Source organism: Hippopotamus amphibius, chromosome 5 (genome assembly GCF_030028045.1).
Source record: "Hippopotamus amphibius kiboko isolate mHipAmp2 chromosome 5, mHipAmp2.hap2, whole genome shotgun sequence".
NCBI classification, from domain to species: Eukaryota; Metazoa; Chordata; class Mammalia; order Artiodactyla; family Hippopotamidae; genus Hippopotamus; species Hippopotamus amphibius.
Genome location: NC_080190.1, coordinates 118,151,341 through 118,177,836, shown reverse-complemented (window position 1 = coordinate 118,177,836; position 26,496 = coordinate 118,151,341). Strand labels below are relative to the sequence as shown.

At 41.9% G+C, this 26,496-nt stretch overlaps 1 protein-coding gene across 2 annotated transcripts in view; it reads left to right on the top strand.

Annotated features, from left to right (window-relative positions):
* The window catches only part of ADHFE1 (alcohol dehydrogenase iron containing 1), a 32,205-nt gene extending 28,840 nt beyond the window's left edge, over nt 1–3,365 (top strand). For both annotated transcript variants that reach the window (XM_057737546.1, XM_057737545.1), the window contains one exon: nt 2,854–3,365. In XM_057737546.1, the coding sequence (XP_057593529.1) occupies nt 2,854–2,937 (84 nt within the window). In that variant the 3' untranslated portion in view covers nt 2,938–3,365. The remainder of the gene's footprint in view (nt 1–2,853) is intronic.
* Nucleotides 3,366–26,496: the final 23,131 nt, after the last annotated feature.

The following is a 26,496-nucleotide window of genomic DNA, read 5'->3' as shown; positions in this document are numbered from 1 at the left end:
ACATTTACAGTGTTATGCAACCATCATCACTATCTATTTCCAGAACTTTTGAATCATCCCAAATATAAGCTCTCCTCTGTTGTTAAATGGTAAACAATAACTCCCCAGCTTCTGGTAACCTCTATTCTACTTTCTCTATGAATTTGCCTATTCTAGGTACTTCAGGTAAGCGGAATCATACAATATTTGTCGTTTTGTGTCTGCATAATGTCTTCACTTAGCATAATGTCTTCAGTGTGTGAGAATTTCATTCCATATTATGGCTAAACAACATTTCATGGTATGGATAGGCCACATTTTGTTTATCCATTCACCTGCAGATGGACACTTGGGTTGTTTCCACCCTTTGGCTTTTGTAAATAGTGCTGCTATGAACATCAGTGCACAAGTACCTGTTTTAGTCCTTGCTTTCAATTCATTTGAGTATATACTTAAGGAATAAAATTGTTGGATCACAGGGTAGTTCTATGTTTAACTTTTTGACAAACTGCCAAACTATTTTCCACAAGGGCTGTGCCATGTTACATTCCCATCAACAATGCACGAGGGTTCCAGTTTCTCCACATCTTCACCAACACTTGTTTTCCATTTTTTGGGTAGCCATCCTAATAGGTGTGAAGTGGTAACTCATGGTTTTAACTTGCATTTTCCTAATGACTAATGACATTGAGCATCTATTCACCTACTTATTAGCTATTTATGTATCTTCTTTGAAGATATATCTATTCAAGTCCTTTGCCTATGTTTGATTTGAGTTGCTTAGGATTTTTTGTTATTTAGTGGTTGCAATCATTTATATATTTTGGATTTTAGTATCTTATCAGAGATATGATTTGCAAATATTTTCTCCCATTCTGAGTTGTCTTTTCACTCTCTTGATAGTGTCCCTTGATGCATAAAAGCTTTTAATTTTCATATAGTCCAGTTTATATATTTTTGTTATTGTTGCCTGTGTTCTGGTGTCATATCCAAGAAATCATTGCCAAACCCAAAGTCATGAATATTTTCCCATTTTCTTCTAAGAATTTTAAGGTTTTAGCTCTTACATTTAGGTCTTTACATTTAGGTGCATTTAATTTTTGTATACATCCTTCCTTCTTTTCATTCTTCCTTTTATCTGACAAATACTTATTGAAGTATTACTATACGCCATGAATTGTATAGGATACAGTGAAGAAAATAAAGTCTCTTCCCTCCCTCATGGAGCTTACATTCTAGTGAGGAAGACAGGCAATGGTCATCTAATCAAATCTATAAGCAAGATACAAATGAAATCGTTTCAGACAAGGATTAGTGGTCTGAAGGAAATCTGGGTAAGGAGACAGTGATTTCACGTGGGACAGTGTGGCAAGAATTCCAACGAGTACGGTCAGAGAAGGCCTCTGACTGGAGGTGGAGGCAGCCAGGTGAAGATGGGGGAAGCATTCCAGGCCCTGGGATAGGGTGAAAGGCCCTGAGACAGGGTGAAGATCAGCATTTTCATGGGACGGAAAGGGACGGTGGGTCTAAGTGAGATGAGCGGATGGGAGAAGAGTCAGAGCTGGGGTGCGAAGCAGGGCCAGATCAGGCTGGGGTTAGAGGACATGGTTTTGTTCTAATTGCATTGGGACGTCATCAGAGGGTGTGCAAGGGAATGGTGTGATCAAACCTGTAACGGGGAAAAATCACTCTGGCTGCCGTGGGAAGAATGACCTGTAGGGGGCGAGAGTGGAGCAAAAGTGGAAAAAACTCTAGGAGGCTTTTCAAGGAAGACAGGAGTGTGAAGTAACTGTGGTGGATCAGGAGGTAAGAAGCAGCTGGATTTGGGACTTATTTGGCAAACAGGTCCTCGGACTTGCTGATGGATTGAACTTGTAGGGAAGGGAACGAGGAATCAAGGATGACTCCTAGGTTTTTGCCTGAGGAAAATTGGGAGGTGGGGGAGTCCGAGTCCTGTCTTCTACGTGTGACTCTTGAGATGCCAGTATCCACCCCCCCCCCCCCCATCATCTCTATTAATCTAACTAGTAGCTGCTGAGCACCTGTTTGCCGTGTGAGGCCCTGGGTGCAGCCCCGCCCCAGGCAGCGTCCCTCTTCTACCAAGTGTGCCCCCACGCAAGTGCTCACCACAGAAAACGGACCCAGAGACCCACGCACATGCAACCAAAACACTGGCACGTTTCTTAACTTCATTTAAGCCTGGAAACTTGGGGATTAAGGAGCCACTGATGGGAGTGACGATAGCAGTAGGAGGTGCTGGTGTCTTGGCTGACTTGACTCAATAATCACTGAATCACTGGAGAAACTAAGGAAATCAATGAATTTATTTGGGAAAGTGGAGATAAAATTTTAGTTAATTTTTTTTTTTTAAAAAGAGTCACTTGTTGCCCATAGCCTGAAAGTTAATGTCCTAGTGAAGTCCTTTCTAACATACCTTCAGTCAAAGTTGCAAAGTATACAGTCTTTGAAGTCAAGGATGACCCAGTTCTGTTTTCCCTGGCACACACGCTGTGCCTGGGACAGTGTCCTCCTCACAAGGGAGAGCCTAGCAGGGGTGCCTGACCAGCGTGGTTTGGTCATTGTAGGATGTGTTTTTCCCGAGGCTGGTTAGGTTCTGTACATTTGGGCAGAAGGCTCTTCTCAGGACCTCAGGCAAGAGTAATGGCTTCCGAAAACTTCGCAGGAAAGAGGCGTCACTTGATAAAATTCTGAATTGGGGATCAGTTAGTACGAAGCAAACAAGAAATACGATTTTTAAAGCTGTGACTATTATCAAGTCACTGTTTCTCATGACCGAGTTAGTTTACATACCTAGTAGCTTTTACAAGCTGTCTTTGCAAAGCCCTGGGTAACTCTTTCTGTTTACTGTTTCAGGAAAGGGTCACCAAGCTTGCACCACGCCCTCAGTCGGAAGAGGATCTGTCTGTTCTGTTTGAAACATCAATGAAACTGTATTGATTTTCATTTTCACTGAAAGAATTACCATTGGCCATCGTAGTTCTGAAAACAGAAGTTGATCTAGCAAGAGCTTTGTCTTTTCACCTCCACAAATAACTTCCCTGTTGCCAGCTTGAATGTGACATAAATTTATCCTGTAGAAGATTCCCTGATGCTCCAAGTCCAGCTACTTTCATGGACCACGTTGGACCCTCAGCCAGACTTCAGGGATCCATGTTCCTGCCCCAAACCCTGCAGACTACCCCTGCTCCATGTATCAGAAGAGCAAACACAGCATCTACCAAAAATGTTAATGCGTGTATCCTATCTCCAGTAATCAACCCCACGTCTAGAATTTTATCCTATAAAATACTAGCGCAAGTGTGTAAAGAAATATGGCAAGGGTGTTTCTGGCAGCACATTTTCTAATAATAAAAAATTTGAAAGAATTTAGGTATTCGTTACTAGTATATAGATAAGTATATCATAGTATATTAAGTAATGGAATGCTCTGGTGCTACTAACAAGAATGAGAATAAATCTACTAGAAATAAGTCCATGATGAAGTGCTAAGTTGGAAAAAAGTTGCAGGATAGTTATATATAGAGCCTGATTTTTACTTTTTTAATTATATATAAATATACGTCTATATATATCTAGAAAGAACATTACACATCAAAATATTAAAAGTTATCACTGAAAAAATGGAATTTGGAGGATAGAGAATGAAGAGAAAATGTTCACTTTATATTTTATACTTTCACTTTTTATTTTACAAATATCTGTATAGTTTGTATTTGTTACAATAAGCACATTACTTCTCATTTTAAGAGGAAGAGAAAAGAAAGAAAAATATCATCTTATAAAAACACTAGTAACTAATATTTAAAAGGTAAAAACAAATCCAAAGGGGTAAAATATGAGAGGTGGATCCTTTGGCGAATCAAGTGTTCTTTTGAGAAAAAGACAAACATCTTACATGGTAATTCCCTCTTCGGAAAATAGTTCTGGTGCTCAGAATAAATTAATTTAAAAGCAAGCCGTTTTGTGGTTTACAGACTTCAGGCTGCAAGTTGAATCTAAGTAGCTGGGTCACCTGCCTCCTGTTTTTGCCAGCCTGCTGATCGGTCTACGGCTCGTTTTTCCTCACAGTGGTGAGTGCACTGCTCGAGCTTTGGCAGTCTACATCTCAGTGTACTTGCAGATTTATCCATATTTTAAATTGGCTTAAAGTTTTAATCAAATAAATAAAGTATATAATTACATCAGGATTTTAAAAAACAGATGAGAAGGGCATTACTGTGCCACTCAACCTGACCAGGCCCACTTTATGAACATCTTTGTTTACTTGGGATTTTAAAAATAACATTTAAATATTGTTTGTTAGAAGTCTTCTCTAATTACACACATAAAATATGTTCAGTATCCAAAACTGGTAATACAAAGAGAAACACAGAAGAAAATATTTGTTCACATTGTACCATCCAAAAGATTGCCACTGTTAAAAAATAACAAAATTTAAAAAATATGTTCCCCCCATAATTTTGTACACATAGATACATTATAGATAACTATATATGTATATATTTATATATATATATTTTTTTACTTAGAAATGGTATCATTAAGGTATAGTTTTATTTCCTACAGAATGTTCAAATTCTTTATGCCAAGTGCCCAAAAGGCAAGCACAAGACAGTCCTGACAGAATTTCAGCTCTACCTGCAGACTATATCTAGCTAAAATTCCCTCCAGCTTTCTAGGAGAATCATGGATTCTGAGAGCAGAAACTTTGTGAATAGGCAGAGAACAGTGAAACTCTGCCAATCCAAGATCCTTCAGGAAACTGTAGAAAAAGTTGCCAATCAATGTCTCAAAATACATTTGGCATAGCAAAAATATATATGCCCCCCCGCCCCCGCCCCAGGAAAGTCCAGGTAAATGCTAGACCTCTTGTAATATATGTTGCAAGGTCATGTGGCATCATTAGAACAGCATAGTCTAGGCGTCCAGCCCCTTGGTCTGTCTGAGTCTTATTTTATTCAGCGAAGTCCTCTTCAAGCTTGAAAATGCCATGACTAGATTTTATGTACTACCTTGTCAGTGTGAGATTTTGAGTTTGGGAAATTTAATGTAAAATCATTTGAAATATGAAAACGCATTCTCTGTCTCTCTGAAATGTTCGATGCCATTCCCACCAGTAACCAGATGCCTCACTGTGACTCACCAGGAGGAGTGTTTGGTATTCATGCGGTGATGACTCTGTAGAGGAAGGATTTAAAGGTCAAGCACGAAGAAACAGATTTAGGAAGTCTTCATGTTTTTTATCCTAATACCCATCATTTTGGCCCTTTCAATTTGAGAATATGGAAAAGATGTGTTTCTTGATTTACCAGCTATTAAAAGAGTGTGAGATAGGCGATTATGTCCATTTCTGTAAACCAAACACTTTCATGTTTCTGAGACAACAATTAAGTACATTTTTCCAAGTCAAATCCTATTATCTATTGATTTCCTTAAAAGCTCAAACAGTCCTTAGGGGGTCACAGCTCCATTTATACGGTTTAATTTACTTGCTAAGGAAAGGCAAATTAAAGGAATAGTATTCAAAATTTATATATTACTTTCATAAAATTATCATATATGGTGGCATTTTCACTTAAAATACATCATCCCTAATTTATTTCTTGATACAAAATTACTAATTTGTTTCAAGATGGTCATGCGTCTCTGATTTTTGCCAAGTGCCACAATAAATAGCTGGCTTGTTGCACTCCTGTCCCTTCTCTGTGCACAGGGAGGGCTGTTCTGGGTTTGGCATTGTTAGCGTAGCTGTGGACACAGCTGTAGGGTGTTTTCCAGTGGTCAATGAGCTAAGTCTGCTCTTGTAAAATAGAGACAAGTACAGTATCAAAATAGAGAGCAAAAATTGCTTTTCTGGCCTTTTAACCCTGAGAAAGATTAATGGTTGTTTGGATTAGAAACTGTACCCTAATGAGGGGCTGTTGCCTCCAGGGAGTGGGTATGAGAAAGGGGGCTGTTCACCTCTGGGTCAACATTGCACAGGCTGCCGGGTCTCTGATGACCAGCTACCCCAAGCCGAGACAGCTGCCCAGGTTCCTCCATTAAATGCCTGGTCCTCTGGGAGCTGTTGAGGAGACCAGGCCACATCCCGCCATCACCATCACAATGGCCTGCGGGAGGCCGTCTCCAGGAACAAGCCACACTTTGAATGGGCAGAAATTGGTTCTTGAAGCCCTAGGTTGAATTACTGGCAGCTGGGGGTGGGAGGGTCTAGTTTCTCATGCTATTATGCTTTCCAACCACCCCAACAACTCTCAGAGTAAATGCATACCCCCCACAAACTGCAATAACTGTTTGCAATTTTGGCCCATGTGAAATCCCTCATGAAACTATGTGCAGGACAGCTAATTTTAGAGTAACTTCATTTTGCTCGTTCTGGCTTTAAAATTGGCTTTTTTATTTGAGTGCTTTTAATTGGTTTTCTAACTTATAAAATTGGAAACTGATTAAAATAATCATGAGTGAAAAGGAAAAATAAAAATAAAAACAACTACCATGATGCCATTACCCAAACACAGCTGTTAGCATTTGCTGTATTTCCTTTCCAGCTTTTTCATTTGGGTAGTGTAATCTCTAGCTCTTTTCCCCTAAGACATGACATTGTAAGTACTTTGTTGCCACCTAATCTTCACAACCATTATTTTAAAAGGTACACAACAGGTTATTGAGTAGGAATTTAATAATTTCTTATTATTATAGGGCACCAAATTGCTTCCAAATTTTTACTCTTACCAATACCATAGCAATGAATAAATGAGAAGGTGTATTTTCTCATATTCTAAATTAACTGCTTAGGTTAATTAATCCCCAAATGGAATTTTTAAACTATGGACATTTTTATGGCTCTTGACTCATAGTATCAGATTATAAATACCTCACTGTTGTTTTATGTTGGTATATCTTAACAGTTCACATGAGCAAATTCAAATTCTCAAAATGATGAAACTTACTTTAGTGCTCTGTTTTTGCCTTTTAAGTGAAACTGTAAATCACCAAGTCTACTTTTTGGTGTCACTTACATTTTTTTCCCCCTCCAAGTCTATGGGCCTGTTATTACATTTGCTGGACAAGAAAAAAAAAAACCAAGAGAGCAACATACAAACATCCTTTTCTATAATGGTGTTCTAGACTCGTCTGGGGCTCTGACTGAAAAGACTGCTGCAGAGGGAGGGAGGCAAGCAAAACCAAGGAATCACCCACCAATGCCCTTTCCAAGCATCTAAGTTGCTCCTCTAATCAGAAACCTCCCAGCACTGTGCAAGTGTGCACACTGGTCCCACAATGGCCTCGGCAACCCTACTAGGGACCACTGTGAGCTTCATCCCTAATGTGGCATGAGAGAAAAGAATGTGTGTAAAGCAACATAGACATAAATGAGAAGATCTCAAAATGGTACCAACAGGCTGAGTGGCCACCTGAGTAAGAACAGGCTGATTTTCCTTCATTTTTTACATCTCACTTAACCACTATATACTCAGCACATAGCTCAGTACCTGGACGAAGCAAGTTCCCACAGGAGGGGGAAGGGGAACACGGATTTGTAGGGAGGAGGAGAATTGGGTTCTGCAGGCAGGGATGGGGTTTTTTGGGGGAATGATTACAAAAACACAACATTTAATTGTATCTTTTAGCCAAACTATTGACAATTCATAAATAAAAATATCAACTCATAGGAAACACAGTGGCCTACTTGCTAGAGCATCTTCCACAGCTGGCAATAGTAACAAACCAAAGACAATAATAAGTTTATTTGTTGAGTAATTTATTGAGCCCTTAGTCTGTGCCAGGCTCTTTGTCAAGAAGTTGACTACTACGAGAGGCACTGCTATTACCATTTTTGTATAAATGAGGAAATTAAGACTCGGTTTAAAACAACAGCCCAACTTCACACAGCTAATAAGTGGAGAGCCAGCTCTCAATGTCAAGGTTCTCCTGACCCTACATTCCTGGCCACCAAGTTCACTGCCTGTCTACTGCCTTCTGTTGTCAGAGACTTCCTTGGATCCCGTTTAAACACTGTAGACACTTGTGTACAACACAGTACCTTGAACATAGTAGGGATGCCACGAGTATTTGTGGAATAGAGGGCTGCGTGTCATTAAAAGAGGGAGAAGGAGAAGAGAAAAAGAAGCTTCTGTAAGCCTTTGACGTATCAGAGGGGAGTCGAGCTGGTGGCCACACAAATGGGTGTTAGAGGTGACAGAGCCTCCTTGGGGTGAAGCCAGCCCCAATCGCCACCGAGTAACTTGGGTGATTCGCTCAGATTCTCTGAGCACAAACTTCACCCTGCAGGGTTGTTATAAACGCTTGCAGGAAGTGCCTGGCCTACAGTCTATATTCAGCACCTGTGAGTTCTTTTCCCTTCCCAAACACTAAGCTGGCATCAGATCCCTGCAGTGATGTCAGCTGGGCTCCGAGGGCTTCTAAACTTCCCCCAGGACAAGAATGACCTGGGATGCTAGTTAAAGATAGAGATCACCAGGCTTTTCCCCCATCCCCCAGAAATTCAGATCCTGTAAACCCAGGTTGGAACCCAGGGATCTATTATTGGTTGGGTAAGTTTCACTTAGGAAAATTAAACTGCACTTGCACCAGTTTGGCATCCTCTTGGCATAGGTGGTGACAGAAACAAAGCCGTGGTTTCAACCTTCAGCATGCACAGAAATTTCTGGAGGGCGTGGTAAAACATGGGTTGCTGGGCCTGGTCCCCAGAGTTTCTGATTCAATAGGTCTGGCTGGGGAGTAAGAATCTGTATTTTGAACTAGTTCCCAGGTGATGCTGCTACTCCAGAACCACACTTTCAGAACCACCGAACCCATAAATTGCAATTTTCTCATTTTTCAAATTCAGGAGATTCCAGGGAGTATTAGTTCTGCCCAGCCTGTAGCAGGACCATGAGTCCATGATGAGGGTCAGAACAGGGACCGGGACACTGACCACAGGACATACCTCTCCACCAGACTGGGGCCCCCAGCCCCAGATGCTGTCCTGCCTCGTCCCCACTGTGACTGCCTCACCATGAAGCCCCTGCCTCCCTCGTTTCCACTTTCTTGCATGAGGCTTTTCCAGGGTGTGGGGAGGTTCTGCCCATCAAAGCCCAAGCAAAAAGGAGACACTCACTAGTGACTGTAGCATTGAAGGCGGCCACAGTATCGGCTGCAACCATGATGTGACCGTTAAAAAATACACTAAGTACTAGGGCATTGAGTTTCATTTCAGTGGAATTGGTATAAAGAATATAAAACTCACAGCTATGATGTTAACAGACTAGTAAAACAGGATAAGACACTGTCTTCTCTCTGTTAAAAAAGAAAACAAAAATTATCCTCGTTATCTTCCTGTTTAAAAAGTTATACTGGGAAAAGTTTCCATTTTACCTGGAAAGTGGATATAGAAGGAGTAAATACATACACAGTTGTGCATGTGATTATTGGTAAAGAATCATTGGATATAAATCAGAATACAACGAGCTGTGCTTCGAGGGACAAAGAGAAGGACAGCTACTCACATCCAGTTAGAAAAAGACAACGCAGGCGTCCTGAGCTCCCTCAGAGGCATCACAGGCTTCTCTGCTCTGGCTCTTCCTCCTGACCTTGAGCTTGAACTACCACATGCCTGCAAGCAAGGGTTTCAGATGCTCTCCCAGGAAACGAGCAGAGGCTGGAGGGCTTGTCCCCAGTCATGCTACTGAACCACCAAAGTCTATAGATTTAAGAATTTTGACTTGAAAAATGAAATTGAGTAGAAAGAAAAGGATATTCCCTAAGTCTGGAGGGAGAGAGATGGAGCAGCTCTCAAGCTTTCCCCAAATGCCAGCTCTGCCCCTGCACTGTGGTCAGAGCTACTGCTCCCCAGTAGAGGAGCTGGAACACAGAAAGTTCTGTGAGAGCAGAAGTAGCGTGAGTGGGTGAGCACTCATAGCCTCTCCCCATCCCGGCCCTTACAAGGAATTTTGTCTTTGCTAGCTTGGGCCCCAGCCTTCTTTAGGTGGAACTGGGATACCCAGCATGATGGACTGAATTGTGCTTCCCCAAAATCATGTGCTGAAGCCTCGACCCCCAGTACCTGTGACTATGTTTGGAGACAGAGCCTATAAAGAGGTATTAGGTTAAATGTGGTCAAATGGGTGGACCCTAATCCAATCTGACTGGTGTCCTTATACAAAGAGGAAATTTGGACACGAGAAACACAAGAGATGCATGCACACAGAGGAAGGACCATGTGCAGACACAGCAAGGAGGGGCCACCTGCAGGCCAAGGAGAGAGGCTTCAGGAGAAACCAAACCTGCCAATGCGTTGATCTTGGACTTCCAGCCTCCAGAGCTGTGAGAAAATAAATTCCTGTTGTTTAAGGCCCACTGCCCCCATTCCCACCCCACGCCACCCCCACCCCCAGTCCCCACCCCACCCCCACCCCGTCTGTGGTGTTTTGTTATTGTAACCCCCAACAACAAGGGTTCTATAGCAAAAGAGGGGCAGACTTGAAGGATTTACATCAGAAAGGACTAAAAGCCACTGGCAGAAAAAAGATACTTGTAAATCGGGAAGGCAAAAAAGAAAGGATTGGAGGCCCCCAGCTGTTTAGCATCTTGGAGGAGCTTAGGAGAGCGGAAGAGATTAGGGCAGGCTGACAAGCCGAGCATTAGAAAATAAACAGGTAAGAGAGGTTTGATTTTTAAAGTTTGACTCTGTGTTATGAATAGAACCCCCTTTGGAGCTTCTTAGGAGATGGCAATGATGATACAGATTATTTCAAAATTATTTCTGCATGTCAGAATTTTGCAGTGATGGTTTTGCTAAATTGCAACACCAAACCAAGACTGGGTCCAAGTTAAGGGGTTATAATATAGTTTTATAATATAAGGTGTTAAGTTATAATTTTAAAACAATGCAGTAAGCATAGTGATAAAAACTGAGTCAGGGAAGGTTTCATGAAAGAGATGACTGCTGGGTGGAACTCTGAAGGAAAGCAGAGTTAGATGGGAGCTAGGAAATTGGGAACATGATCCAGGTAGAATAAACAGCATGAACTATAGCACAGAGTGAAAACACAGGGTGTACAAAGAGTTTAACAGTTTGGTATTGCTGGAGTGTCAGGTGCAAGTCAAGAGTAAAGTTGAGGCTGGAGAAGTCAACAGGGGCCAAGCCTGGTGCCCAGTGGAACTTGGAACAGATCCAGTAAGGTGCTAAAAAAAAAAACCCATTAGGGACCAACTGGGGTGCCAGAGACAGATCTGCGTTGGAGACCAGTCACTCAGACAAGAAATTAAGTAGTGACTGATAATAACTATAGAATAAAGAAAAAATTATGATAAATAAGTTAATATTTCTTTCATCTTTCTCTGAATCTTTTAAAATTTTCATTTTGAAATAATTGTAGATTCACATGCAGTTGAAAGCAGTAAGACATAGAGATCCCATATACCCTCTACCTAATTTCCCCCAGTATAACATCCAGCACAACTAGTATAATAGCACAACCAGGAAACTGACGGTGATACAATCCATCCACCTCATTCAGATTTTACCACTTTTGCATCACTCACTATGAAATGTTACCATATGTGCAGATTATGTGACCACCACCACAGTCCAGATACAGAGCATTTCCATCACAAGGATGCCCTGAGCTACCCTTTTAGAGCCATAGCCACTTCCCTTCTTGCCCAATCCCTGACAACTGCGAATCTAGTCCCCTTATCTATAATTTTGTATAATTTAAACTAGGAACCTTTGACATGGGCTTTTTTCCACGTAGCATAATTCTCTGGAGAGTCATCCAGGTTGTTGTGTGTACCAGTTGTTCCTTCCTTTGTATTACTGAGCAGTATCCCATTGTGTGGATAGGCCACGGTTTCTTTAACCATTCACTGAAGGACACTTTGGTTGATTCCAATTTTTGGCTACTATGAATCAAGCTACTATGAACAGTTGTGTATAGGTTTCTGCATGAACATAAGTTTTCATTTATCTGGAATAAATGGCCAAGAGTACCATGCGATATGACTTGGTTAGTTATATAAAAAACTGACAAATTGTTTCAGGGGGCTGCACCATTTTACATTGCCATCAGAAATGTTTGAGTTTCTTCACATTCTCATCATCATTTGGTGTTACCACTATTTTTTTCATTTTAGCCGTCCTAGTGGGTATGTAATGAGTTCTCCTTGTGATTTTAATTTGCATTTCTCTAATGGCTAATGATGTTGAACATCTTTTCATGCACTGATTTTCCATCTGTATATCCTCTTTGGTGAAATGTCTGTTCATATCTTTTGCCTGTTTTCTAATTGGATTATTTTCTTACTGCTGAGTTTTGAAAATTCTTTATATGTTCTAGACATAATTCCTTTGTCAGATATGCGGTTTGCAAATATTTTTCTCCCAGTCGACTGCTTGTCTTTTCATCTTCTTACAGTCTTTCACAGAGCAAAAGTTTTCAATGTTTTTTTAACTGAAGTATAGTCGATGTACAATATTTTGTTATAGGTGTACAATACAGTGATTCACAATTTTTAAAGTTTATATTCCATTTGTAGTTATAAACTATTGCAAGAGTTTTTAATTTAATAAGATCCAATTTATCACATTTTCCTTTTATGCATCATGCTTTGTGTATAAAATCTAAGGACTCTGACTAGCCATCAACCTCTAAGATTTTATCCTAAGTCTTTTCCTAAAAGTTTTAGTTTTATATTTAAGTCTGTAATCCATTTTGAGTTAATTTTTGTATAAGTATGGGACTTAGGTTGAGGTTCTTTTTTTCCCTATGCCTGTCCACTTGCTCGAGCACCATTTATTGAAAGAGCAATCTCTCCTCCATTGAATTTTTTCACTTTTGTCAAAAATCAGTTGGGTATATTTGTGGGTCTACTTCTGGTCTCTCTATCCTGTTCCATTGATCGGTATCTATCTGTCCATTAATACAACACTGTTTTTATTACTGTAGCTATAGAGTAGGCCTTTACATTGGATAAAATGATTCCTCCTATTTTATCCTTCTTTTTCTGTTGTAGCTCTTCTAGATTTTGCACCTTTCACTGCAAGTTTTATAATAAACTTGTTTATGCCAACAAAAATATCTTTCTGAGATTTGAAAGGAATTGCATTAAACCTATTGATAATTTGGGGCGAATTGACATCTTTAGTATGTTGTTTCCAATCCACAAACACAATATGTCCCTCCATTCATTTAAATATTTGAATCCTTTCATTAACATTTGTAATTTTCAGGATACAGATCCTGAACATGTTTTGTTACATTTATACCTAAGTATTTCATTTTCTTTGAAGTGATTGTAAATGGTATTGCATTTTTAATTTCCATTTCCACGTGTTCATTGGAGTATACAGAAATGTGATTGATTTTTGCATGTTTATCTTGTATCCTACAACCTTGCTAAACTCATTAATTCTGTACAGTTTTTTGTAGATTCCTTGGAATTTTCTATGTAGACAATTATGTCATCTGCACATAGGGACAGTTTTATTTCTTCATTCCCAATATATATGCTTTTTATTTCATTTTCTTGCCTTACTGCATCGCTAGAATTTCCAGTACTGTGTTAAACAAGAATGGGGAGAGCAGACATCCTTGCCTTGTTCCTGATCTTAGGAAGGAAGCATTCAGTCTTCCATATTAACTATGATGTTAGCTGTAGAATTTTTGTAGATGCTTTTTATCAAGTTAAAGAATGTGTCATCTTTTTAAAATATTATAACATATAGTTTTTCTTACTTCCTGATGTTTGTGCTTAGATAATTTGTTGGAGTTAGGTTATTTCTGCAATCAAAGGACAAAGCAATCTTCTCCATTTCCACTGAAATCCTGTTAAGGTGCCCATGCAGGTATTATAATTTCCATTTATCAGATAATATTTTTAAAAATAGGAACTCCAAGAAGTAAACTGACTTGCCCAACTTACATGCAAATTAGTAGAGTCAGACTAGGTCCTGGGGCATTAGTTCAATAACATTTACAGTAAACCTAATATTATTGACAATACAGTTGAACCCTTATGTGCCAGGCACTGTAAGTGCTTTACACGCATTATGCCATTTAATGCTCAAAACAGCCTGATGAGGCAGATATTACTATCATCCCCATTTCACAGATGATAATACCAAGCCTTAGAGAGGTTGGATAATTGAACAAGATCACACCACTAGCAAGGAGCAACAAGTGATTTGGACATAGACACAGATCTTGCTCTTGAAAACCACCCAGTGCCAAATCCTGGGCCAGGTTCTGAAGATATAAAGCTGGATGAGAGACGGTCCCTTCCCTGAAGGAATTCACTATTGATCAGGGAAAACAGATCAGCATGTTTATAGCTCAGTTCCTGAAGAAGCCACAGCCCCAGTTAGTGAGATATCTTGCCAGTGTTAGAGGAGCTCAATAATATTTGTTGACTGAATGGCCAAACAGGAGGGAGGGAGGGAAGGAAGGGAGAGATGGAGGGAGGAAGGGAGGAAGGCATTATTCTGGTTTCTTGGACAGATCTGACGTCAGTCATATTGTATGTAGAAGGTAGTTCTATAAGGAGAAAGAATTCCTTAAACCTAAATATCTACCTGTCTCTAGCCAGCGGGTCAGTTTGTATAACTGTGCTGGGTAACAATCACTGAAAACTATCAAAGACAAAGAAAGGGACTGAAACATGATGGAACATCAGAACCAAAAATTAGCAGGAGCTGGTCATCCAGAAAGAAGAGCAAATCCTTTACACACAGCTCCGTGGGAAGCCAGGCTTAGACACAACTGCCGCCAGGGCAGGCTTCACTCTCCAAGCAACTTTGATCTCAGTGTTCTCCAAACTCCCACCATCTCACAAGACCTCCAACACCAAGCTCACCTCTCCTTCTTCATGGAGTCTCACCGTAGGGAAGGTTTCCTGCAAGGCAGAGACTCCAGGAGACATCGTGGAGGATGCTCTCCCCTCCCCACTGTGTCCTTCCTCCCCTCCCATCCCCTAATTTTCTCCCTCCTTGCACTCCTCTTCCTGTTTTTCCTCTGCGCTATTCTATGACCACTGAGAATTATTCATTCCCGAAGAGGAAAAAGAGAAATACACATTAACATTGATTGAGTGTAGCTTCTGCAACAACTTCCATTCTAAGCACTTTACAAAATTTACAATGTTGTCATTTCAACAGCCTTATGAGTTATTATTACACCTTCCTCTTCACCCCAAACACACACACACACACACACACACACACACACACACACCCCTTGGTTCAAGCCCACCATCTCTCACCTGGATCACTCTAGTCGCCTTCTCAATGGTTTCCTGGCCTCCACTTCTTAACCCCCTGAAATCCATTCTCCATCCTGCTCTCAGGATGGCTTTGATAAAACACAAATTGTCCGACCATGGCTTTCCCTTAAAGTCTTTCGGTGGCTTCCCCGTGCGTTTCAGAGAAGGCTTGCACCCCATAGAAGACAGGCAGGACTGTCATGATCTTCCCGCTGCCTCCCCACCCAGGCCCCTGTCTCCCCACGGACCCTTCACCCTGGGGGAGTCAAAGAACCCTCCTCTAAGATCTCTGAACTACAATATCCTCTGCATGCCTCCACTGTGTTGCAAAACGTCTTACTCTGCACATTTATTTTCTTGTCTATCTCCCCCTCTAATCTGGTAACAGAGGATAAAATCATGTCTTAATTACCTCTAGAGCCTTACCGCCTAGCAGAATAGTGTGCATGTACAGCAGTACGTTTCCAATAAATATTTGCACAATAGAATGGAAAGGAGAGAATGAAATTCTCGTTGGCCAAATTCTCCAACTTTTCAAGTGAATTAATGCAAAACCCACGAGCCCCAGATCCTCAGCTATAACCAGTGAGTGCTGGAATTAACATCTTTTGCTCAATGTATATGCTGATTTAAAAACAACCTGGCAAAAAGCAGAAAGTGTTCTAGGACCCATTTTTTAAAGTCCTGGTCCATTAAGAATGTTGGGAGGGCAGTTTGGGGGGTCTATAGAACTTAGGCGCCTCCTCTTACAGATCAATGCACAGAGAACCCCCCAGCTGAGCCAATGAGGAACAACTTTATAAAGAACAGACAACTATTTAGCCGCACAAAAGAAAATCTTCGTACCGGTAGTAACGCCATTGACATCTTAGCAGCTTTTCCATTATGAATCTGAAATTTCTTTCTTCTTCAAAGCCCAATTTGAGTGCTTTTGATTTTTTAATGAAATAATAAAGCCATCAACACACAATAAAAACTATGCAACATTTATTATCAGGTGTCTCTAGAGTATATTTTCTATTGAAGAAAAATTGAGTTACGAGGCCTTCCTGTTCAAATCCCTTAAAATCCCAGCTTTAGAATGAGAGACTCAAACTCTTCTCTCGGGTCTTAATTTTTATGTGGCTTATTACTTTTTTATCCCCTCTAAAACTCTAAATCTCCTCAACATAGCTTCGGCTCCTTCCACGGCTGAGCTGGCAGCCGGCTGATCTTTTCATTGGTGGGTAATGGATTTAGTTTGATTGCTGACATGGGAACAATGAGAGGATAAACAATTCCATTTGTGGCCATGAAATTCCCCATCTGTTGAGTGCGTTCAGGCCTGGAGAGCGTTGGGCAGAGACAGACGAGCGCGCCAGCCACGCCTGATGTTAATGGCATCCGTCACACAGGCTGAACATGTGGCTTCATAAATCAAGAGCTAATAGCAACTCTGGTTGCTCTTGTCATTAACTCACCAGCCGTTTAAATACCCAAGAATCTACCATAACGTTGGGCCTAAAGATCTGATTTGCAATTCTGATCTCACCAAGAGACCAGAGATATCAAGGAAAGCCAGAAACCATTTCCTAAGTTAAAAAAAACCAAAAAACAAACACACACACACACACACACACTCAAATATTTGTAAATATCTGGAAAATGGGTATCAAAATAAAATGGGTTGGGGGAGTGGGTAGAGGTATAGGTGAAAAAAGATTGGCCGTGAGTTGATCATTGGTAATGTTGAGTGATGGGAACCTGGGGCTTCATTATATATACTCTTCACTTTTAAACAAGGGTGAGTCAAATTATCTGCACTCCGGTTATATTAAAACTTCTATAAATTCTACAACCAGAGTGCAGATAACTTTTTGACTCATCCTTGTATTTGTTTAAAATTATTCATAATGTTAAATTATTCAAAAGTTAAAGTTAAAATAAAACACTTGACGATAACTGGAAAATGGGAGCCTCCATTGTTTAGCAGAAGAATTTTTGCCTAATTCCATCTTCTCTTAAAGAAAAAAAAATATGTTCACACAATGGTTCAAGCATTTAACAAGGCAAATCAGCCATCATCACCAAACAGGAAAACAGCACATCTCAGAGGGAGAAATCAGGCAACACCTACTGGGGCCTTTCAGGACCCCACACCTCCCACAGCCCAAGCCCTAAGGCCGGGAGCTCACAGTGCTTAGGAAGCCTAAACAGTCCCCCCACCCCTCTCTCTCCCTTTGTATTTTCCGCTGCGGTGAGTTACCGATTGTCACCATCACTTCTGTGTTCTGTAGGCTCTTTTCATGGATGTTCAGTCTTAGGGGCTTTAATTTGGGGGCAATTGTCAAAGAAATAGAAAATGAAAGAACAATGGGAAGGGAAACAACCAAAGGAAAGTGACAGAGCCTTCTGCAAAGGACCCATTCAGTTCATTTCTGTTAAGTAAATCCTCTTAGTGCACCCAGGGCACATTGCCTCAAGTTTAGCTGGATTCCCCAGAGGAAGCTCTAGGTGTGTCCCCATTAATCCTGATATTGTTGGAAGGCCTGAAGGGGAGAAAGAGAAAAATAGAGGCACCTATCAGCCTCCCCTCCCCTAAATTATTACAAATAGAAAGTTGCTCTAACTTACTCAAAGAAGATATAATCATTGAATACCTACTCTGTGCCCAATACTATGCTGGGCACCAGGTTTACCCCTTGGAAGAGGACACATGGCTTTTTGGGCACCGGGCAGGCAGACAAGTTAACAAACAACCACTATTCATTGTAGTGCTAGAAGGGAGTTCAAACCCCTGACCTGCCTTGGGAATCTTCCAGTAGAAGTGATGCTGAAGCTGAGAATGGCAAGTGCAAAGTCCAAGAGTCCGTGGAGGGACTTGGCAGGTTGGAGAACCTCTAGAACCATGGCTATTGAGCCCTTGAAATATGACCAGTTCACATTGTGCTGTAATGTAATTGTAAAATACACACAGATTTTGAAGACTTGGCATTTTAAAAAGGTCAATACCTCATTATGATTTTTATATTGATGATATATTAAGAGATAACATCTTAGTTCTATTAGGTAAATAAAATATATTATTAAAGTTAATTTCCCTTATTCCTCTGAACTTTTAAAGTATAACTACTGCAACATTTTTAATTAGATATGTGGCTAGCATTTTATTTTCTATGGGACAGTGATGCTCTAGTGGTTCAGCATGAGTTGGGGGAACAGCATGGGTTGAGAGGCACCTGGAAGGAACTGAGAGACTGTACAGGCCCCTGGTATCAGCAGAAAAGGGACAAAAGTCATTTAACACCTCCCCCTGAATATCAAACTTCACTTCACAGTGCCCGCTAGAGTCGCCACCCTGATTCTCCAGGACCAAGACACTCCTCCCCAGCTGCTGAGTGTTGGTGACTGACAGCTCACAGCCAAGTCCCTCCCCACCCCACCCCACCCCCGGCACGCCCAAGATCACACCCTTCCCAAGGCGGGCCCCATCCAGTGCCAGTCGAGTAGGAGGCCTGGCCTTGCCCCAGCCCGTATAGGTCTGGAGGTTCCTTCCTGTGGCTGGCTGAGCTACAAGCAGCTCAGCCACTCCCTCTGCCCCATCTCACTTCCTTCACTTCCACCCCAGGGGCTGATCCTGCCAGCACTGGCCAGCAAACTTCCTGCACACAAAGCTCAGCTGAGTTGGCTTCCAGGGAACTTGACCTGCAACATGACCCCTTCACCCCCCCAAATCTCTTCCTCTTTCACTCTTCCCCTGGTGCCATCCTTAACTCCTCTCTTTCTCTCGCACCCACAACCTATCAGTCAGAAATCCTACTGATTTTATATCCAGAATTTGACCCGTTCTCACCAGCCCTTCCACCACCGCCCCAGTCCAAGCCCCCATCATCTCTCACCTGTGGTCCTGCAGTGACCTCCCAACTCCTCTCCCGCCCCTTGCCACCCTTCAGTGCCTCTCGACAGAATGAAGCTCTCAAGTCAGGTCATGGGGCAGCTCTGCTCCAGGCCCACTGGGGACTTCCCATCCCACCCAGACTAAAAAGGCTAAATCCTTGCTATGACCCAGCATGCCAAGGACAATCCCAGTTTACACATAATGTCCCAGCATAACTTTAATAGCAATTGCTCTCACTTTCCAAAGTAGCCTAGTTTGGATCATCAATTATATGGTATTTTCCTATAAGGCCCTTCATGAAGCAGCCTCCTGCTACCTCTTGGACCTTATGTCCTACTATCCTCCCCTTGTTCACTCTATTCTAGTGACTCTAGAATATTCTACAAACAAGCAGACGAACTCCTGCCTCCGAGTATTTGCACTTGCTGTTCCCTTGCCTGAAATGTTCTTCCCCCAGTTACTTGTAGCCTAACTTCCTCACATCCCTCAGGCTTTACTCAAGAACTTCTTTTTGATGAGGTTCTTCCCTGGCCACCCCATTTAAAATTTCTAATCTCTACCCCAACCCTTCCTATCTTTCTTCCTAACTATATTTTTTTCTCCTTTTTTACTTTGTCACTATTTAATATGTTGTGTATTTTACTTACTTGTCCTAGTGTCTTAGTCCATCCAGGCTGCTACATACCACTAACTGTGTAGCTTGTAACCAATAGAAATGTATTTCTTACAGTTCTGGAGACTGGGAAGGCCAAGATCAAGGCACTAGCATGGTCATGTTCTGGTGAAAGCCCTCTTCCTGCTTCATAGCTGGTGCCTTCTTGCTGTGTCCTCGCTTGGTGGAAGGGGCTGAGGGCTCTTTGGGGTCTCTTTTTATAAGGGTACTAATCCCACTCATGAGGGTTCCACCCTCATGACCTAAGTAAGAACCTCCTGAAGGCCCCACTTCCTTACACCATCACATTGGGCATTAAGATTTCTACCTATGAATTTTGGCTGGGCAGAAACATACAGACCATGGCATCTGATTATCATCTGTCTGCCTCAATAGGAGATAAGCTCCATGAATTTACACTACATCATCCTCAGGGCTTGATGCATAGTAAATGTTCAATAAATACCTGTTGAAAAAAACGAATGAATAGGGACTTCCCTGGTGGCGCAGTGGTTAAGAATCCGCCTGCCAGTGCAGGGGACATGGGTTCTATCCCTGGTCCGGGAAGATCCCACATGCTGTGGAGCAACTAAGCCTGTGCACCACTACTACTGAGCCTGTGTTCTAGAGCCCTTGAGCCACAACTACTGAAGCCCTCGCACCTAGAGCCCATGCTCCACAACAAAAGAAGCCATCACAATGAGAAGCCCACACACTGCAACGAAGAGTAGCCTCTGCTTGCTGCAACTAGAGAAAAGCCGAAGTGCAGTAACAAATACAGCCAATAAATGTATTTTTTAAAAAAATGAATGAATGAAACATGGATGAACTTCAAAAAGAGTATGCTAAACAAAAGAAGCCAGACACAAAAGGTCACATACTGTATGGTTCCATTTACATGAAATGCCCAGAATAGGTAAATCCGTAGAGACAGAGTGCAGATTAGTGGTTACTAGAGTCTGGAGGAAGGGAGAATGGGGAGTGATGACTTAACAGATATGGGACTTCCTTTTGTTTTTGCTTTTTAAAATTGAGGTAAAATTCACATTACATAAAATTAACTATTTTAAAGTGTGCATTTCAGTGGCATTTAGCACATTCACAATGTTGTGCTACCATCACTGCTGTCATCACTACCTAGCTGTCAAACAGAAGAAATCAAGCTGCAATCATAGGTCAAGCAAAAGTTCTGTCATTTTCAAATGATATTCTTCCAAATAAGTGTGATATGATATATTCCTCTTCTTTCCTGAATTTTTCCCTGGATGAAACTGTTGCAGAGTCTAAGAGTGTACACTTTGGGGCAGGCTGCCTAGCTCTGATCCTGATTCAGTATCTGATATCTACAAAACCTTACACCAGTGGTTCTCAACTGGGGCGAATTTGCACCCCAGGTGACATTTGGTAATGTCTAGAGACAAGTTTGGTTACCACAGAGGCAATGCTACTGGCAGCTGACTGGTAAAGGCTAGGGAGGGAGCTAAACATCCTACAGTGTACAGGACAGTCCCCACAACAAAGAATTATTGGGCCCCAGATGTTGAGAATGCTGCAGTTTTGAAACTTTGCTTTCAACCAATCTCTGAGCCTCGGTTTTCTCACCTGTAAAATGGGGATATTAGTTCTAGGACTACTTATAGGGTTGTGAGGATTAAATAAAATAGTGAACAAAGATCTCATAGCATAGTGCTTGGCACATAAATGCTATTTTTTAAAGTGTTATTAGGTGAAGCCTGTATCTGATTACCTCAATTAATTGCAGAACCTAATTAGACAAGGTGAAATTTGCCTTCTTCCATCACTCAAGCACTGATGCAAGCTTCTAACACAGGAGCATCACAAGGAGATGGAGCATCTTATTACTGGGGCCAGAAAACCCACTCCAATAGGCTTGCCTGATTTAGCAAAAAAAATATAGGATGCACAGTTAGACTTGAATTTCAGTAATTCAAGTCATTTTTAATTTCAGTAAAAACAAGAAATTTTTAGTATAAGTATGCCCCATGCAATATTTGGGACATATTTATACTAGAAAAACTATTTGTTATTTCTCTTAAATTAAAACTTAACAGGGGGGACTTCCTAGGTGGCGCAGTGGTAAAGAAGCTGCCTGCCAATGCAGGGGACACGGGTTCGAGCCCTGCCCTGGGAAGATTCCACATGCCATGGAGCAACTAAGCCCATGCACCACAACTATTGAGCCTGTGCTCTAGAGCCCGTGAGCCACAACTACTCAGCCCATGTGCTGCAACTATTGAAGCCCACGTGCCTAGGGCCCGTGCTCCACAACAAGGGAAGCCACTACAATGAGGAGCCCGCACATCGCAATGAAGAGTAGCCCCTACTCGCAGCAACGAAGACCCAACACAGCCAATAAATAAATAAAATAAATAAATTTATTAAAAAAAAAATTAAAGGGTAACCTGTATTTTATCTGACCACCTATACCCCAAGCACGCGCCCTCTGATAAAGAGAGTCTTCTTCACACACAAAGAGCATCACTTTGCATAAGTTAGAGATTGAAACCACCCCTCTCTCTGAGGAACTGAAAGGAGAATGTGCTATACCTGCTAAAATTACAAATCCCCAATTTCACAAAACAAGTCACTGAAGATGAAACACAGAGGCTTCTCAGACACCCACAGCCTGGTGTCCCCCAGTCTGCATAGCTTGGCACTGGGCGTGGTGGTGGGGAGTCCAGGTTTTAGAGTCATGACTGACTGGGTTAGGGACTCTCTTCTATAAAACGGCAGTAGGCCCACCTCATCAGGGTATAGTGAGGCTAATGTACCAAATGCCTGGTACACAACAGGTGATGGGCAGTGATATCATTTGCATGGTGTCTGGCTCATGATGGGGTTGGTAAATGTGAACTGAATGAATGAGTGCTGTGTGGCGCAAGCCAGGAGGCCACAGGCCACCCTTCATGTTTAGGGGCTGCCCCGCCTCTGCTCAGCCACTAAATCTGCATCCCTCAGGTGCTTTTAAAGCCACATCCTCCTGGGCATCATTCCAGACCTTTGGAATCAGAAAGAATGGGTGTGGGGCCCAGGCATGAGGACATTTATCAAGCTGCTTAGCAAGTCTGGGTTACGAACAGCCAGGATTAAGAACCATGGATCCAAATCTTGGAGGAGGGCTCTGTCAAGAACCCTCTTCTTTCTTCTGTTCATCAGAGGTTCTCAAACTTTAGCGAGATTAGAAGCCCTGGAAGAGCTTGTAAAACACAGATTGCTGGGCTGTGCCCCAGAGTTTCTGATTTAGTAGGCAGGGTGAGCCTGAGAATTTGCATGTCTAACAAGGGGGATACTTGATGCTGCCGTTTGGGAACCACTTCATTCCATCCAAACCCCAGCTGCATATCATCAACACTTGGGGGTGTTTATAAGTACCTATGTCTGGGCCCTAGAGAATCATATTTAAATAGTCTGGTGGGGGATCTGAGCTCCTCATAAGGCTAACGCATCCAGGTCAAGAACATCTGCCCTCCCTAAATGAACTCCCTGCTTGAACCCCACAGTGTGGCTTGGAGCCAGCAAGGAGGGCCTCTCAGGCCCCACCCTCAATACGTGGAATCAGAACCTGCATTTTAACAAGACCACCTGGCAAACCCACCACAGTAAAGTCCGAGAAGCGTTGCTTAGGCTCCACCCCAAACAGAACATCTCAGAGAGGGCTTCTTCTAGCTCCTCTGCCAGGGCAGGTCTCCAGAGCCCTCAGGTTGGAGGGAGAAACCCAGAGGTAGCCCCACTCGGCCCCTCCCATTAGCGAGTCAAGCAGGTAGCCAAGCATGCAAGAACATCTTCCACTAACAATGACTGCCTGCCTGCTGAGTAAGTGCAGAAGCAAAGTTTCAAAACAGAAGTAGGCATCCACCCACCAACAGTGTAGGACTCTCCGCAATGACTTCCCCCAAATTGGGAGAAGAGGCCCTCTAGAGCAGGACAGACTCCGCTAACCTAGGCTCAGCCTGCTCATGGACAGGGATGGCGTCCAGTACTCAGAGGCGTGGTGTATACTTGCTACTGCACACAGATTATACAGTTTGTATTCCAACATTGGAACTCAGCCACCCACCTCTCCACGGATTGTAAAGTATGTGAGCTAGGAGAACGTGAACTGTCAATTACAATCAATATTCTGGACTCAGAGTACAAAAGCCAAAGAGGATCATTTGGGCAAAAAATTAATAATATCAAGTTTCACCAAGGGTGTAGGGAATAAGTCCCTCACATCCTATTGGTGAAAGTGTCAACTGATGCAGAATTTTTGGAAGGCAATTTGGAAAAAATCCCTCAAATGTTTAAATATGCATAGGCTATGACCTGCACTCCCACAAAATATTAGAAGACAATTATAACCTACAAAATAGCCTACAAAAATATTAGAAGACATATATAAGGATACATATATAGGGTGTCCTTTTCAGCATTGTTTATGTTTAAAAATGGAAATAAGCTATGGGTCTATCAAGAAAGGAGTGGATAAATTCTTACAATGCAGTAGTCTCCTGCACATGTAAAGAATGGGAACTATATATGTCCCCACGTGAACGACTGTGTGCGTGCATGTGTGTATGTGTAGTATAGTTCCATTTCTATTTTTTAAAAATTACATATACATGAAACAAATCTGCAAATATACCCACCAACCTGTAAACAATGATTGCTTTTAGGAAGTGAGACTTGAATGAAGGAAGTGGGTTTCACTGTATAACTATTTACAAATTTTAAGTTTGTCATCATAAGCAGGTATTATTTTTATTATTTAAAATATATTTCAAACAGGTAAAAATGATTTCTTAAGAACTGTTTATCTCTGGGGACTTCCCTGGTGGTCCGGTGGTTAAAAACCCGCCTTCCAATGTAGGGGTTCGATCCCTGGTCGGGAAACTAAGATCCCACATGCTGCAGGACATCTAAGCCCGGGCACCACATCTAAGACCTGACCAATGCAGACAAAAATAACTAAATAAATATTTTTTAAAAAAGAATTATGTATCTCTGGATGTGTTTCCTAACACAAGCTCATTTAGTTGTGTTTCAGGCTTATTCATTAGACATAATACAATATACTCTAATCAAGTTTAGTTAGGCTTTCTTAGAAAAAAACCTAATCCAGCATGGACCCTTTGAGATTAATTCCAGGTAATCCTGACTGGCTTCTGGGTGCTCTAGGGGGTTCTTAATTTCAATTTAGTATCAGGTCCTTGAAACTACACCTGTATCTTTTAGCCCCTGCCCTATAATATTGCCTCTTATTAAGCATGTAGTAACCAAAACCTAGGATTTCTTTTTCATAAATTGCTGCTAAACCAGGTCACCCCAATTCAGTCATTTTTTTTTAATGTAAAGGGAGATGTTTTGATTTAGTTTTGTTAAGTTTCATCTTGTAGTTTTTATTCCCTAGAGTCTGTTACATAATTTTTGTCTTCAACATCATTTTGAATCTTGCTTTCTATTGTACTAGATACTCCTCTAAACTTTATATAATCTAAAAATTTAATCACTGTAGAGGTTACAAAATTTATAGACTTATCTTTTGGGCACTACTCTTTTTAGCTGAAAATGACCAAAATCTACTTCAACTTAAGCACAAAGGAAATCTATCAGATGGAGACCGAGCTATCTTATTGACCACGAGCCAGGAAGACCACGGGGCCTGAGAGAGACAAGCCAGAAAATGGGAAACTATCCAGCCAGGGCAATGCTTCCTCCCCACCTTCCTCTGTCTTCTTCAATCTCTCCACACCCACCCCTCCCTCTCCCAACACTCCCCTCACCCTCCACCCCCCACCCCCCCATCCCTCCCACTGGCCCTTATCTGAGCACAAACAGAACCACAGACCCACCTAGTGTAGGCCAGGGGGAAAGGACCTGCTCCCCTCCCCCAGCTAAAACTCTTTACCCTGGGTTTGCATCCAGGCCTCAGGCCCCTTCCAGAGCAACAGTTCCATTTCTGTCCACTGGTTCCCCCTTAACTCCACCCCCACTGACCCTGAAAGCCACCTCAGATGTTAAAAGTCAGTACCTTCCCTCTGGCCCCAGAGCAAGGCCCACCTTCTGTTTCTAGGAGGCAGTAGTTTGGGTTACATGTTCGCCCAGCCTCAATCAAACGTGGCCAAGGGGACAAATTCAGGTAGAAGAAACCTGGCTCCCCAGAGCCTTCCTCTGTGGCTGGGTGCAATTCTCAGAGACACAGGTGTGCTGTTGACAACCACCCAGTGAGTAAATGCCCCAGATTCGTCTGTGATGGAAATATCAGTGGTCACCAAATCCAAGTCTAAGAGAATATCACCCAGCTCCCCTCAGGTTCAAAGTAGGGGCGATAGCTTTGGAGGTAAAGAACGGGCTACAAGTTAGTGGTTAATTACATTGGCTTTGGAGTCAAGTTAGGGATTAAATTCTAATTCTGCTGTGAACTGGGTATTTTAATCTTGGGCAAATTAATCTCTCGATGCCTCAGTTTTCACAGCTATAAAATGACAAAAATCATAGCTAGTCTCATTGAGTAGCTCGAGACATTAAATTTGATTATATATCAGGCTTCCTAGCTCTTAGCAAGCATTTAATAAATGCCAACTATCATTATTAATATTACATCATCTCACCAACAAGCACATGAAAAGATGCTCAACATCACTAAGTATTAGAGAAATGCAAATCAAAACTGCAATGAGGTATCACCTCACACCTGTTAGAATAG